The sequence below is a fragment of the Pagrus major genome, chromosome 2 (assembly GCF_040436345.1).
Source record: "Pagrus major chromosome 2, Pma_NU_1.0".
NCBI lineage: Eukaryota > Metazoa > Chordata > Actinopteri > Spariformes > Sparidae > Pagrus > Pagrus major.
The window spans coordinates 16547287-16562381 of record NC_133216.1 but is presented as its reverse complement, the minus strand read 5'-3'; the positions used below and the strand labels follow the sequence as shown (position 1 = coordinate 16562381).

General features: G+C 40.7%; 1 protein-coding gene across 1 annotated transcript in view; it reads right to left on the bottom strand.

Annotated features, from left to right (window-relative positions):
- Window positions 1-13834, bottom strand: part of grik4 (glutamate receptor, ionotropic, kainate 4) — a 156178-nt gene extending 142344 nt beyond the window's left edge. The window contains exon 1 of the mRNA XM_073487322.1: window positions 13753-13834. Within this exon, the coding sequence (XP_073343423.1) occupies window positions 13753-13834 (82 nt within the window). The remainder of the gene's footprint in view (window positions 1-13752) is intronic.
- Window positions 13835-15095: the final 1261 nt, after the last annotated feature.

The window sequence follows — 15095 nt, the reverse complement described above, 5'->3', positions numbered from 1 at the left end:
AAAGATATGGTCTTGGCTGTGTGTGTGGCTGTGTGAGTGTTTGTGTACGTGCCTGCATTTCTTTATGAGCCAAAGTGATCATCACAATCATCCCTGGACATTACTTTACCAGCAGTATAAGCAAGAGAACTATCAGAATTTTGCGGGGCATCCTCAGCTGATAAACAGCCGGAAAAACAGCCGTCTGAAAGCAGCCTAATGTGTCCCTATGATGGAAGCTTGGTGGGTCGTTTTTTCTCTTACGTGCTTCTCTTGTAGGCCAGGGCATCTTTGTATGACCACAATGCTCCATTTAGAAAGGTATGCCACATTAAGCTTTAAAAAAATTGCAGCTCCTGCGATGTGAATGTTGTGGTGAAAACAGCGTTCCCACACTTTCTTTTCAAGGACTTTCCAGTTCCCTCAAATTGAAGGACCCAACACAGCATACTTTGAGACACAAATCAAGGTTAATTACTGTTACAACACTGAGATTTGTTTTATAATGAGAACCAGCAGGCTCACAGACAACAGAGAGAGAACCAGAACAGGCTTCGACAGGCTTGAAAGTATGAAAACGTCTCAATTGTGCTGTGTTACAATGACTGCTACTTAAATGTTAAATAACCTTGAGTAACAAAAAGCATGTCTATTTCTATCTATTTTCAAAAATGTTCATAGCCCTGATTTTTCGCCCTCAAATTCACAAACTTTCAGGGACCTACGAAGCAACCCTTTGAAATCAAGGTAATTCAATTTCATACAGAGAGCTCTGCTTGCTTGCTCTTGCTTATGGAAAAGCTCTGCAATGCTATGGTCAAGAGTCGCATGTACAGAACATGTTGTTACAGCCTCCTCTGCTGTAGCCATGTGAGCATAGAGACTTCATCACTGCATCACAGTAACAAGCAGCTGAATAAGGGGACATCAGGAAAGTTTACTGGCAGTGCAGTTAAAAATCAGAGAGAGAGAAACAGAGAGACTGTGCTTGTTGATGCTTTAGTATTGTATATGCATGAGCCAGTACTGTATGTACCTGCATTCATGTTGTGTTGTTCTGCCCTAATCAAAACCAAGCAAACAAAAGATGTTTTCCCCCTGCTGACTGCCAGGAGATAATAGCTCTCCACAGGAGGAATAGCAGAGCATTTTCAGCATTTATAGCTATATTTTTTTTCGAGGCATAAGTGCATGCGCTGGCACAAGTTCAAGGAGCTTGCTCTGTTGGCATCACGTATTTGGTCATTTTGAGACTAGAGGTGTGAGCAGAGCAGTGGTGCACACGTGCCGCAGGTGTAAAACGTTTTAGAAGAGAGGGAATAAATTACAATACAGAGTGTTTTGTTGGCATCAATCATGACTAATCAAATCATCTCTGCTAATTCCATTTAAAAAAGCAGTGCTCTCTCCACAATGCACTGACTGTAATGGATGAGGAGAGTCAACATCCGCCGCACAAAAACAGCCACTGCTAAGAGAAAATTAATGTCCTTGTCTGGAAGATGCAGTGGTTTAAAGTGCAAATGTGTGATGAATAAAAATAAACAGCAGAGAAGTTCCCCTGCTTCTTCCTGTAGAAGAATCCAGGGCAAAGTATTAAGTGGTAGTTACTGTAGATTACACACCCTGCTGTGTGCAGCAGAAAAATAAATACAGCTCACTGATGTAGGTGGGTGCCTATTCATGTAGGCCTTCATGAGGATCTCACACTGAACAATAATAAGAATGATCTAAGTGGTATGCAATAAATGCACGATCAAGGATGTCCATCTCAGGTTGGGATAAAATGTCATCTCAGTTTTCTTCTTCTAGCAAAAACAGGAATAAATCAAACATTCTGACCTGCTGGTCAAACATTTCTGAGGCGAGATGATGACAGATGATGACAGAGAGTCAATGGTCTCCTTCATCTTAGAGATAGGATGATGGCTGTCTGGGGCAAAAACAATAAGTTCAATTTAATCAATGTTGAGGTGGAAGAAATTCTTTGAAATCGGATCCCTGACACATTATGAATTTTATACACTTGTGTAAAATTGTCATTTTTTGCCATATAAAGAATTCATTCACAATTTTTCAAGCCTGTCTTTAAACGTTAGCGAGGCACATGTTGAACATTAACAGGTTTTAATGACTGCCAAGTTGATCTCATCTGAAAAGCAGTAAATATGACTTGAAGATCATAAGAGGAAAGCTTTTACCATTGTCTCAAGTGTTGCAGATGCTGGCACACTGTCAAATCTGACAAAGTGACTTAAAAGTACTTAAAAAATTGAGGAATCTCAATATCTCAAAATTACCAAGTAAAGAAGACTAATCATTTTAAGTTGTTGAAAATATTTGGCTTTTACAACTTATATTTAATAGTTTACTTTACCAGATAATCTATTTCCTGTATTTTTTTTTTAAAGTAAAGTCAACTTTTAAAATTTACAGTGTAGACTGGCAACAAACTTTTGCCCCATATAAATCCAGGTGAGAGGACTGTCATGTCAGATTTGGATGCACGATAAGTTTTGTTTTGACGTTACACTATGTAAATTAGGGTCACCAGCAGTCGCTGTTGTAAAGAGCTTTGCATTTGTTTTGGAAACGAGTGACAGAGACCCAGGACGGATCGCGATGAGGTCAAGTATTTATATGTGATTTTATATGTGATATACGTGATCGGACCCGAGTACAGGCATTAATAATATCCATACAAAATTAGCGCTCTTTTCGCTGATGGTCTCGTGGCTGGTATGTATGAATGGGTACAATTTGATGCAAATAAAGTGGACTGTTGGGCCTTTGCGTAGGTATGCGCTCTTGTGAGTGCCATTCTAGATTTCATTACTAATTGATCTGCTGGTTATTTTCACATGAATTAATTAATCATTTATTCTATAAAATGTCAAAACATTTTGAAAAATGCTCATCACAATTTCCCAGAGCCCAAAGTCAAGTCTTCAGATTGCTTCTTTTGCCCAACCAAGAATCTGAAACTAAAAGACTTTTCGTTTACTGTCATAAAAAACACACATTCTTACATTTAAGAAACTGGAACCAAGGAGAAGCAAATGTTTGATTTTTTTGCTTCAAAAAACGATTAATTGATGATCAAAATAGTTGGCAATCTTTGATTATGGTAACATTCAGTGAAGCAATTTAAATGTGCAATTGCAATGAATTCATCTACAGCCAAATATTAAATAATATTTCATGAATAATCCATAACATAAATAATGTTTAATCTCAAGCATTGACTCATTCCATTTACATTGCTGTACAATGTCATGGTTATGACCTTCAGTCTACACCACCATAATGGTAATATGAAGCACACAGAAATACTGTTGATGCTCTCACACTAATTTTAATGCTTGTGTGTGTGTGTGTGTGTGTGTGTGTGCCTTCCATCTCAGCAAATGGCAGGCTTCATTACACAAACATGCACAACCCTGCAGCTTGTAATTAGTTTGTTAATAATTTAAGTACCGATGTTTTCATGTTTGTGTGTGGCTGAGGAAAGGGAAAGCGTTTTCTAGCGAGTTTATATCGTATGGAGTATGAGCACATGTGCATAGGCAAATAAGCAAACACTCATTTGAATTTGTCTTTATCAAACGCAGTGAGGATACAATCGTTCGGTAGGGTGTGTTTTGTGTGTGTTTTGGGCTGTGTGATTGAAACTAATCACACACACACACACACACACACACACACACACACACACACTACATGCTTGTGCAATGCGACTTTATCGGATTTACTGAATAATTTATGTGGTAGGCTCAGGAGCAGAGTAGTGTGCATAATTGCATGACGTCGCTCCTATCTGCCATTTGTGCCATTAACTTAACGATTGGTCCCAGCACCTGATCTGGTAATTAAAACCTTGGAGATTAATCATGAAGTCGCCCCCCTTCAGTGAGGTGAAATCTTTTTTCTCTGCGTGTAATTTAGCTCCATTCTGCTCATAACACATTTATTCCTCTCAAAAAAGGAGGTGCCTAACTTTTGTGGAAACATGTCCCGTTGATCATGTCACCTCCAGGCACCCACACACACACACACACTGTTCTATAATTAAGCTGCCTTTTCTTTCTGATATGTCCTCATTACCTTGCTGGCATCTGAGCGGAGTCGGCTCTTGTAACAGGTGGTCACCTGAAAAGGGGTTCAGTTCACATGTGCCCTGCAGCTTCAGGTCTGTGAGTACACATGTCCGAGTGTCATTAACCTAACGACTCGCTGTCACACGGCTGAGTAATTAAAAGGCAGGGAGATTAATCATGAAGTCTGCTCACACGGCTTATCAGAGGGGAACGCTAGTCCCTGCTTTAAAAAGAAACGTGTGAAAGTTTCACTTCAGAGGAACTAAGGCTACAATTGAAAGGATGTTTCAAAGCAACGCAGGATACTTCCCTCAAAGCTATTTACCCTCCTTCCTTCCCTACATGCTATCTTCCCTGCTCCTCCAGTAACAGTGAGTTAAATGAGTTCATGGATGCCAACTGAAGTCAAGAGTGTATGAGGGCAAAATGAACCTGACTGCAGGCAAGGGCACAATGACTCAGTCTTGGTGGTTCCGGCAGCCAGCCTTAATAAGTCACTGTGAGTGTGCATGGGGGCTGAACTGAAGGAATTGACAGTGTGGCGCTGCTGACTTGTGGCTATTAGCTCAGCAGGGTTAATTACGCTATTAGATTCCACCTGTGGGCTTCAATTTCACCCGTCACTACGTGTCCTTAGTGAATGGACACGTACACAGTACTATACATGTGTGTGTGTGTGTGAGCACATACATAAACGAGTAGACATTTTGACCATATATATGATGTATGTTCAATTCCTACATTCAGTATCAGTGAAGTGTTTTAAAAAAGAATAAGATGTAGTATATGAACCAGTGGCATGAGTCTGAAACAATGAATGCTTTTTGGCACGATTGAGAGAAACGGATAGAGTCCCGCAGAAAAGAAACACCACTGCCACCAATGTGACTGAGTGACTTGGCTTTTGCCAAACTGGGCAGGTGTATGGCATAATAAGAAAATAAGTGGAATAAATGGAGATGTAATGGAATAAATGGAGATGTAACGTTAGCAACAAACTTCTTTTCACACACTACTTTTTTGTGCTCTCTGGTGGGTTGGCCTTTTATAATGAACACAACTCTGGCATTGTGAGAGAACATATCTGATCTTTTATTGTGGGCAAAAAACAAATGCGTTTCAGCATAAAGCCTTAATCAGCGTGATGCTAAATAGATGAGTAGCCAACAATCAGAGATGATGAAATCCATCTGTGAGTACCCGCCCAAAAGTGTGAATGAGGTGTGATCGCAATACAAACTATCATAAAATAAGTAAGACTGGAAAAAGTAGCATAAGACACAAACAAAAACTACATATTCCAGATAGATATAATGTAAACATACACAAAAAAGGAACAGTTATCACAAAGAATAACAGGGTTGGCCTTTTAAATCACAATGTTACGATGGTACAGGGCTCAGTGGAAGTGTAAAGGAAGTCGATGATTGTCAGCCATCGCAGATGGATGATGCCACTGGCTATTGGCCCAACCCCATTGTGCGGTTTGGTTTTACCAAATGTTTCCAACAATGCTCAAACCCAGAGAAATCTGTAATATTATTCAAGGTAACCGTGCATTTCATTTGGTCGCCTGTCGCTATAACTTCCGGGGGAAACATCAGGTAATACTAAAACTTGAGAACATCACCTCATCTGTGAACATTTCTGCCTGAGTCAAACCAGATGGATTTCAATAAGCAGTGGTGGTTAACTCCCATGATCCCGCGCTACTTCACAACGTCATCAAACTACATGTTTTATGTTTTGCTTGAGAGACCCTGAGTGGAAGAAATTACAAACTGTGTGATTACTTTAAGTATTCAAGTTACCTAAGCTGTTCTATACAGTAACCATGCTGTAGTTGTTGTGCACAAATATATTGTTGAAATAAATCCTTAAAAAAAACCCCCCACTGAATGTGATCCGTGTTTTGCAAAATTCGAGTGTCAAGTCTTGGTAAAATAACACAAAATCACAATTCACATAACCACAGGGCCTGATTTGGTATTTGTGTGTGTGATGTGCAGCGACAGGTACTTGTGTTTCCAGGTAGCCCACACAAACGCATATTTATCAGGACTTCCCCTGTGGCTACGACTTAAGGAAGGAGAGCTAGTTTATGCAGTTGCATTGTATTTACTCAACAATGGATGTCTCCGGTGAGAATCAGTACATCATACTCTGAACGTTTTGCTTTCCTTACATCTATCTCACGACAAACTGCATCCCACGCTGACTAACAGTCCCAGTCTTGGGAGGCTGGGTAAAGATGGTGCAGGCTCAGCTGCTGCTGCTGAGAGAGCAGAGCCAATTGAATTTAGCCCACTGAGAATCCTCTGTCGTGTTCTGCCACTGAGTGTGGAAAAGAGAGCAAAAAGGCAAACAAAGATTTGTCTGACTTTTTCCTGTGGACCTTGTCTGGTTGCTGCTCCCTCAGTACTCGGTGATGCTCTGCAAGTGGTTTTAGAGTAATGATAAGAAATACAAAAATCTTGTGTTCAGCAAGCCTCAGGCTGGATCTCTTGTGGTGTGTGTGTATTTGTAAGTACAGCAGCAGGTTTATTACAGTTTGCACACCCAGGATTTAGTTATAATACAAGCCTAAAGTTTTATTTTGAGGTAGAACGTCATAATGAGTCCTCTTAATAAGACATCAAGCTCAGTTGGAGATTATTTACATAAATTACTTGATTGGCAGCTGCTGACATGACTTATGTGTCACGCGTGTACCTTATTAAGTATTTAGCAACAGCTATTTGTTGACTTACCTGCTAAATAATTAATTCTACTTTCTGTTTTCTGGATATGGCAAACATGAGCTGAGCCACGTACTTACTCCAAACAATAAACTATGACCAAGAAACATACATCGTGTTCTAATGTTGAACTATTTAACATTTAGTCATCAATAAGTCAAGGTACTTCATCCTTTTACAGAAGCCCTGAGGGGTAAGTGAGAATATTTTTTTCTGGTGATCCATTTTCTAATTCTGATCTCAATTATTTTCTCTCCTGTGCTTATGACTCGTGATCTGGTGAATTATTTTTTTTTTTTGTTGCAAGGATAATCTTCCATCTGTGAAATCAGGATAAAAAAAACAAAACCATGTATGAAAACGAGTAAAACTTTTTTTTTTCATTTCATTTTCATGTGTGGAACCAAGTGAAAAAAAAAAATCCCTTTCTTCCACAAATTGATTTGTTTTTTCTCTGGAACAAAAAAATAATAAATATAATCATTCGGTTTCACAAATGAAAAAAAAACTTTCAGATGTTTCCACAGATGGAAAATAATTAAGGAACTTGAGATCATCCTGGCAAAAACGTTGTTTCTACATCTGACAACCTCAATAAAAATGTTTAACGGTGTTTTACTGAGACATTATACTTCATATCTTTGGTCCGAGCTTTTAACAGAAGCCATCACAGCAGCTTCTGTATTTTGGACAACTGTTGGCTTTTTTCTATCTTTTGTATTGTATTGACGGATAATAATGACTAGAAAAACCTCATTCAAAAATCAAGCAATTTCAGTATGCCTGCTGACATTTTCAAGTAAAGGTATGGGGAACTTGATGAAAGTCTAAATGGCAGAAATGTGCTATTACATGCAGACAAAATCACAAGGCCACTTGATTATTTGTGTGTGATCTACTGCTGTGTTACTGTGACATGTCTTGTTTGTCTAGGTCTGTCCTGTCACTGGGTGTATGTTGTACTGTAGTTGTGACCTGCCAAGGCACTGCTGATGAAAATGATCTTTGAGGTAACTCAACAAAAGGACCGACAACAACAAGCAAGAGCAGAACTCAACAAAGTAATAACCAGGATGACAAAAGGAACACAGGCAGCAACGCAGGTAAAACACGAGAGGAAAACAGGACCAGGGAACGGACATGGAAACATAGATGAACCAAGAGAGAGTAAGGGAAAACACTGACAGATCGTGTCCACAGAATCCGTTGTTTATACGCTTCCCATTGTCTCTGCAAGCAGTCGTGCAATGCATTCTGGTAGTGTAGCATCGAGTTTCAGAAGATCGCCTGCTCTTCATTTGCAAGTTGAAATCTACCTACTTTATGCAAATAAGGGGTGTCCAGTGCGGCTCAACGCTGATGCAAACTCACGAAAAATTATGAAAACTAAGCATTGTCTGGTTAAAATAAAGACTGGTTCAGCAACAGCACGGATTACTTATTCACAGAAACTCATTCTGGTAAACGTTTTCAAACGAGCCACGATGTTGGACTGCTGAAGTCCACAGCGGACAGCCCATGAATAGCATTTGTCCAATCAGGTGCAGCCAGTAAGTTTTTGCATGGTTGTCGGGGGTGAAGCCTGTTTCGGTCAAGGTTCACATGCCCTCGCATTAATCATTAATTAACGAAACACAGGTATATACAGAAAAGGGGCCGTAAAAAGACAAAGACAGGAAGTGTAAAGTAAAACATAACATTCATTTCTGAACTAAAACTGGTGGGGCATACACGTGAGGGATGGGACCATCTGTTGTAAAGCTGGATCTACTCCACTGTATCTATGGTGAGAAGTTTGTGGAGTGACTGTAGGAAGGATTTTGCAATTTGGAATGGCCGTAGTCTAAAACTGTTGCATCTCCGCACTGACTGAAGCATGTAGATGACTTTCAAGCGTCTGCTGAGGACACCCCTGGGCCTCTCCCTGTGGATCTGTACGACTGGGGTAGACCGTGGGGCAGACGCAGGACATGCTGGAGGGATTACATCTCCTGGCTGGCCTGCGAGCACTCGGGGATCAGACAGAGAGCAGCTGTAGGAAGTTGCCTGAGAAAAATTATGCATGGGTTCCTCTGCCCATGCAGTTGCCACTGTGACCCTGACTAGAGTGAGAAGCTAAAAGAAATTATGAATACATGGGAAAATAAGAGCAACAGATATTGACAGCCTGGCTCTGGAGTTCTCCCTGAGGGACTAATAATAGGAAAAGTGATTATTCATGAAATGTCATTAGCAGTAAAATATCTGTTTCTTAATACGTTCCCCTGCTGCCCTCTGCAGAGCTCATTCCAAGTAAACAGTTGACAAAGTATTCATGTCTTGAAATTAGATCCAATGATAATCAATGAAACAAACTACATATCGTTGGATTTAATAGTAGACCAACATGCACAGAGTTAAAACTGATTGATTGGTATATTAACAACCTTTCTAAAGATCTATCTTTAATATCCATGTGTCAGACCCATTCATGACCTGGAGTTGTGCTTTTGAGCATATTCATAATATTCAAATGCAATACAGAACAAGACGACGGAGGATTTTGGCTCCCTGAATTCATTATGAACAATGAAAAATGCTGGTATTGGAGCTTACAAGAGATTTCTCCATAACAATCAATATTAATCCTCACTCTCTGGTTAAAGACGGACTACACACGCTCCGAAAATCAAATCTGAAGCCAGTCCTTCTGCACACAGACAGCACACTTAAAGTGAGTAAAGGATATCTGCCGAGGGAATTTCACAGCACTTGAGTGAGCCGACAAACAGTTGGCGCCAGCAGCTAAATTTAGTGTTAGTCTCATTGGGGGAGGCCTTCCCTGTGGTGAAGCCCAATGCTAGGAACCATTCTGGGGGCTTCGGTGAGATAAGAGATCCCAACTCGAGTGCCCGTCTGGATTTTAAAATAAACAGTGAAGACAAATCTGCTACCTGTTTGCCAAAAGCAGACACTGATTAATACAGTGTGTCGAGACTTGTTTGGAATCTCTCGATTATGCTAAGGAGGCGCTGAAATGTAACAACAGTGAAATAAAAAACTTTTTTAAAAACCTTAGTGATCACTTTACAACATTTTGCTCATGCAGCTCCCTCTGCTTTTCTTGTTAAGCTAATTCCAATAGGGGCTGTGAGACGGAAAAGCAATCCATCTCCTGTGAAACCTCCAACTGCCTTTGATTTACGAATAGCAGATAATTGGCTTTTATATTCTGATATTGAACTGGACGGAGGCAGTGTGCGTGTGTGCGTGTGTGTGTGTGTGTGTGTGTGTGTGTATGGAGAGTGAGGGCTCTGCAGTGTTGATGAATAGAGCTCTAATGAATGATCATGTGCTTCTCCCAATGATTTTGCTAGATTTTTACTTTAACAAAAAAACACAGACATCAGCTAACTGTAGTGATTATGTGTGTGTGTTAGCACAAGCAGCGGCTTATTGGCTGGATGAAATGAAACGGCAGACGCCCTTTCATGCAACTAATGGGGGAATACCACCCGGAAAAAACAAGCTGCGCCATATGGTAGAACAGGGTTTTTTTTTTTCATTTTTCATGTAATATTATACAGTATCTCTTCCTGTTTAAACATTTTACTGATGTAGTCCCAGTCTGAATTAATAAGAGTTCCTCTCTTTACATGATAATGTTGTGTGAATTGATTTTTTCAGAATATACAGTCTATTAAAGGATCCTGTTCATGGTTTGTTTAAGCTTCACTTGTCTGTGTGGTGTTTTCTTATTAGACACAGTCCTGAAGCAAATTCAATTATTTAAACTTTCTCAGGTCAATATCGCTGTAATTAATCTTTCATTACACTGCCAGATATGCATTGTTCCACTGCTGCAACACACTGGGAAGAAATGCCCTAAGTCACTTTTCATTTGTGATTATCTTCCAAATTTGAAGGCACTGGTGGACTTGGGGGAGAAAACATGATAAAGCGCCCTCTCTGGTGCCCTTCCAGTGGAGAAAACATGATAAAGTGCCCTCTCTGGTGCCCTTCCAGTGGAGAAAACATGATAAAGTGCCTTCTAGGGTGCCCTACTAGTGGAGAAAACGTGATAAATTGGCATCTAGGGTTCGTAACTGTTTCACTATAAATATATATCACGACTTTCTGTGCGCTGGTGCCCTTTTTATTTTTTTTCGCCCCTGCCTCTCAAACATCCTGAGTCCGTCACTGTTAGAAAGTCTGCTAGACATAACTAATTTGCAAAAGAAAAAGTCCATCATTTTTTTTTTTTGCCAACTACACAGCAGAGACTGAGATAAGTTCCTCAGTTCATCTACACTTAGCTTGCCGCTGGCTGCTGGCTGGTCCTGGCGGGGAATGTGGCAGGGGCGGGAGGTTGTTTTTGGCCCTGATACATTCACAGAAGGCCAGACAGTGACATTATGCCAGCCAGGCAGGACTCGAGGGACAGCCATGTTAAATACCATCTCCTGGAGCGCAAATGGCAGGGAGTTTGTGGTGGTGTTTGGGGTGTATGTGTTTGTTTGTGTGCCTCGGTGTGCTTTGAAATGTGTGTGTGTGTCGGTGTGTGTGTGTGTGTGTGTGTGTGGATGTGTGTGTCTGCGCTTGTGCATATCTACACACACACAGTCAGTGCAACACAAACTGACAGTAGACAGGCAACGAGACCAGAACTGTGCACAGATGACATTAGAAGAAAAGGAAAAACAACTGCCTAATTATCCATCACCAATGCAACATGACGGAGATAAACTGACATCGCTGCAGAGATGCGCCTCTGCAAACAGGTTGAGGGTGGAGGAGAATGCGTGCAGAGAAAAAGCAGAGGAATGCTAGTCATTTGTCCGACAGTATTCTCGAACGAGGAATGATTTGTTCTTGCTGTTGTTGATATTGTAAACTTTGAAGCTGCGTTGTTGTTTGTCTTGGGCATCATATGCCAAACCAGCACAAGAATTCTGCAAACCTTAGCCGAGCCGTGGCAGAGCTTTGAGACAGGAGAGAAAACGACTGAGTGATACAAAAGAATGTCTTGTTCAAAAATAAGAGATGTTGTTCAAAGATGACAGTTGAACCGAGTCCATTTTGTCAAGGTTCAGAAATACTGGAAAGCTAACAAGAGTTATTTCTCTCAAACAAGAGCAAAGTAACAGTAAAAGGAGTAGAAAGAAAGAAAGTATGAAAGTTCCAATATGCATTTATGAGCCAGCAGGTCTGAGATTTCTTTGTATTAAACTTAACAATGCTTTCGTCATGACGGAAACTCAGTTTTCAAGAAAATCCCTGACACCTGAAGGAGTTTTCACAAAGACAAACTATTTCTTTTCTATTTCTTAAACTGCACGTCTGCTCACATTTAAACGTCACCATTTGGTTTTACTTCATGTTTCATAAAGCCTTACAATAACCACATGGGGATTTCTTACACTGAATTTGTGTTATTAACTTCCACCCATCGCCCCTGACAACAAATCTCACTCTGAGCGGCTCCTGAAAGTTGACAACCGTGTTATAAATTTAACGCCAGCGACTGAGAGACCACGATGGGAGCGCTGTATGTGAGCTGTAGAATCAATCTCATTCTCAATCTTTATCATTACCTATGCTTCACATCTGTTCTTATATACAGTATACACACACAAACTCACACTCAGCTAAGACAAGGGGCCTATACATAAATAAAGAGACAGTCAGTCAAACTCTTGGTGGACAGTGGGCTTGTGACAGGGTGTCAGAGGCCTGCTGACTGTAGGAGAATAATAACAAGAAGGAACAACTCCCATCGGTTACCAAAAGGCTCTGGCAGGTTATTAGACTTTTGAACCATGCCCCGGTGCCAGATTCCAAGTCTAGTCAGTGTCAACCTTGGTCCATCGATCTGCCACTATTGCCAGAAGCATAATATCATAGATTCTGCTTCACTTCCTGCTTTTGTCTTGAACTGTCAAAGCTGCGGCGGAACAATGCCACTGAATTAGCAAAAAATTATACTTAACTGTACTGTATTTAAAACAGTGCAAACAGTGACGATGCTTGAATTACAATCCTATTACATGCTGTAATGCATCAGTGTTTCATGTTACATTCCCAATGGTGTGAAAGGCAGTCTATAGATTTTTAACATTTCAGGTAAAGCTGCCTTTATGGTAGATACAGTGTTAGGGTTTAAAAGGGATCACGTTTTGGTGAGCAGGAAGCGTATCACCAGAGTAACCGCGAACTGTGGCTGCCGCCGTTCACTAGTTAGCTCAGTTGGCCTTGCAGCTAGCAGTCTGGACTGGGAGCTCAGAGAACTGGGGGGGAATGTTGGCTTTTACACTGCTAGCACAAGAGCTTTAGGCCGTGGCGGGTCAGGGCTACCTGGTAAGCTGTATTTGCAACACAATAAATAGATGTCATGACGTCAGAACTGTTATTCACATCCTGTTGATAATTTCTATTTTGAATGTTCTCTACTAAAATCCTTACATATTGCATCTTAAAGAAAATAAAGTGTTTGTGGTGTTAAGTTGCCCAGAAATCGTCATATTAGCTGAATTATTACATTACACGGGGAGTCAAGCAGTCTTCTAATCAAACTTGTAATTTCTGCTGATAACTGAAGCGCTGTGTGACTGGGGAAAAAATGTATTTTTTAATACTTTCAATTGAATTTCTTCACCTGATTTTCTCATTAGAGACTGTGATATTAGACTGCAATCAATTTAAGCCAACATTTAAACAGCAGTTTGATTTTAAAGCCTGATAATTAAAAACTTTGAATCATTTATGTATTCACAGATTTTTCAAGTCTAAGAAATAAAAAAAACCTTTTATGTAGGAAGTGTATGAATATCTTGCAAGGGTGAGTTGTCTCTGATCCAAGTCTCCAAAAAGGAAACTTCCAGGTCAACATGTGTGGGAAGCAGTTTTTATTTTTTACTATAACAAAACTGTACATAGTGCAATTGTGTGGAACAATTTACCTATTCTGAAGGAGAGCGGGCCACCAGAGGTGCTTCTCACCCACATGGCTAAGAAGAGCAGAAGCGCCCAGGCTGTGAGCATCTTCTATGACTCCTCATGGGTCCTGCCCCGGGGGTGCCCCTGTCACAGCCACCTGAAAAATAAAAGCACAGAGACTACACCGTTATACATCAACCGACACCGAGACGAGCGCAAACAGGACAAAGCTGTGCGGCACACCGTTGAAGCTGCAGATAACAGTACTTCCTCTCTCTCACTCTTTCTTGTTGCATGCTGGGAAACTGTTAGTGAGAGTGTGAAACTGCTGCTAAGTGAATCTGAGACCCACAGGAGTTTTGACGACTTTTCTTCCCTCATTGCTGTTTTTTTTTTTTTTTTTAATATGGGTTACCTTCTTAAGTTTCGATGTTTGTAACCTTTATTTTTAAATCCTTGCATTGAACTTAAGTGTCGAGAGCCATCTTCTCAAAAACCAAAATCCTTGCATGCACTTCTCACAAGCCACTAAGCTGTAATTTCTTCCTTACTGCCAAGGCGCAGGCTAGCTGTGACAACCTGTCATATGTGTCTGTCATGTGTGAATAAAGCTGTTGTTTGCTGCGTTCATACTCTGAAGCGTGGCGTCCTCTGTGCCCCCTGTTTCTCCAGAGGCTGTCTCAGTTTATCTGTGCTTCTTTTGTAGGTTATTCTGTGATATTGAAAGGTCATTGTTTAGCTTTTGTTTTAGATCACCTGCTCCATTGATTCTTCTGGGGGTTTTTTTGTAGTAAAAGTGGTTGATCAACAGAGGGGAAACAGACTGCATAAATGCTTGATCGCTGCCCAGATTTGCTTGCCAAAGACAGCAGGTTGGCATCAAAAACATGTCCCTTCTTTCAAAAAGGCATCCGAGGCTTAAAGGAGGACATATGATGTTCATTATCAGATTCATAATTTTATTTTGGGTTACTGCTAGAATGGGTTTACATTCTTTAGTGCTCAAAAAACACACCTGTTTTGTCATTCTGTCCAGTGCTGCAGCACTCTATTCCCCCTCTGTCTGAAACGCTCTGTTTTAGCTCCTGTCTCTTTAAGGCCCCCCATCCCAAATACCCAGTCTCTTCTGATTGGTCAGCTCACACACACCTGAGCCAGCACCGCTAACAACAACAGAGCAGCTGTGCTAAGTCAATCATCAAGCGACAAGCAAGCCACTCTGCATAAATTATGCAAATGCATGACTCTGTGATGTAGTGATGTCACAAAGTCACAGAATTAAAGGCAGGACTACGGAAGTGGCATTTGAGGAGCAGTGTTTTCTGTGGGAGAGAGGAGCTCCTGTTGGTGTGGACTTTGACTTTTT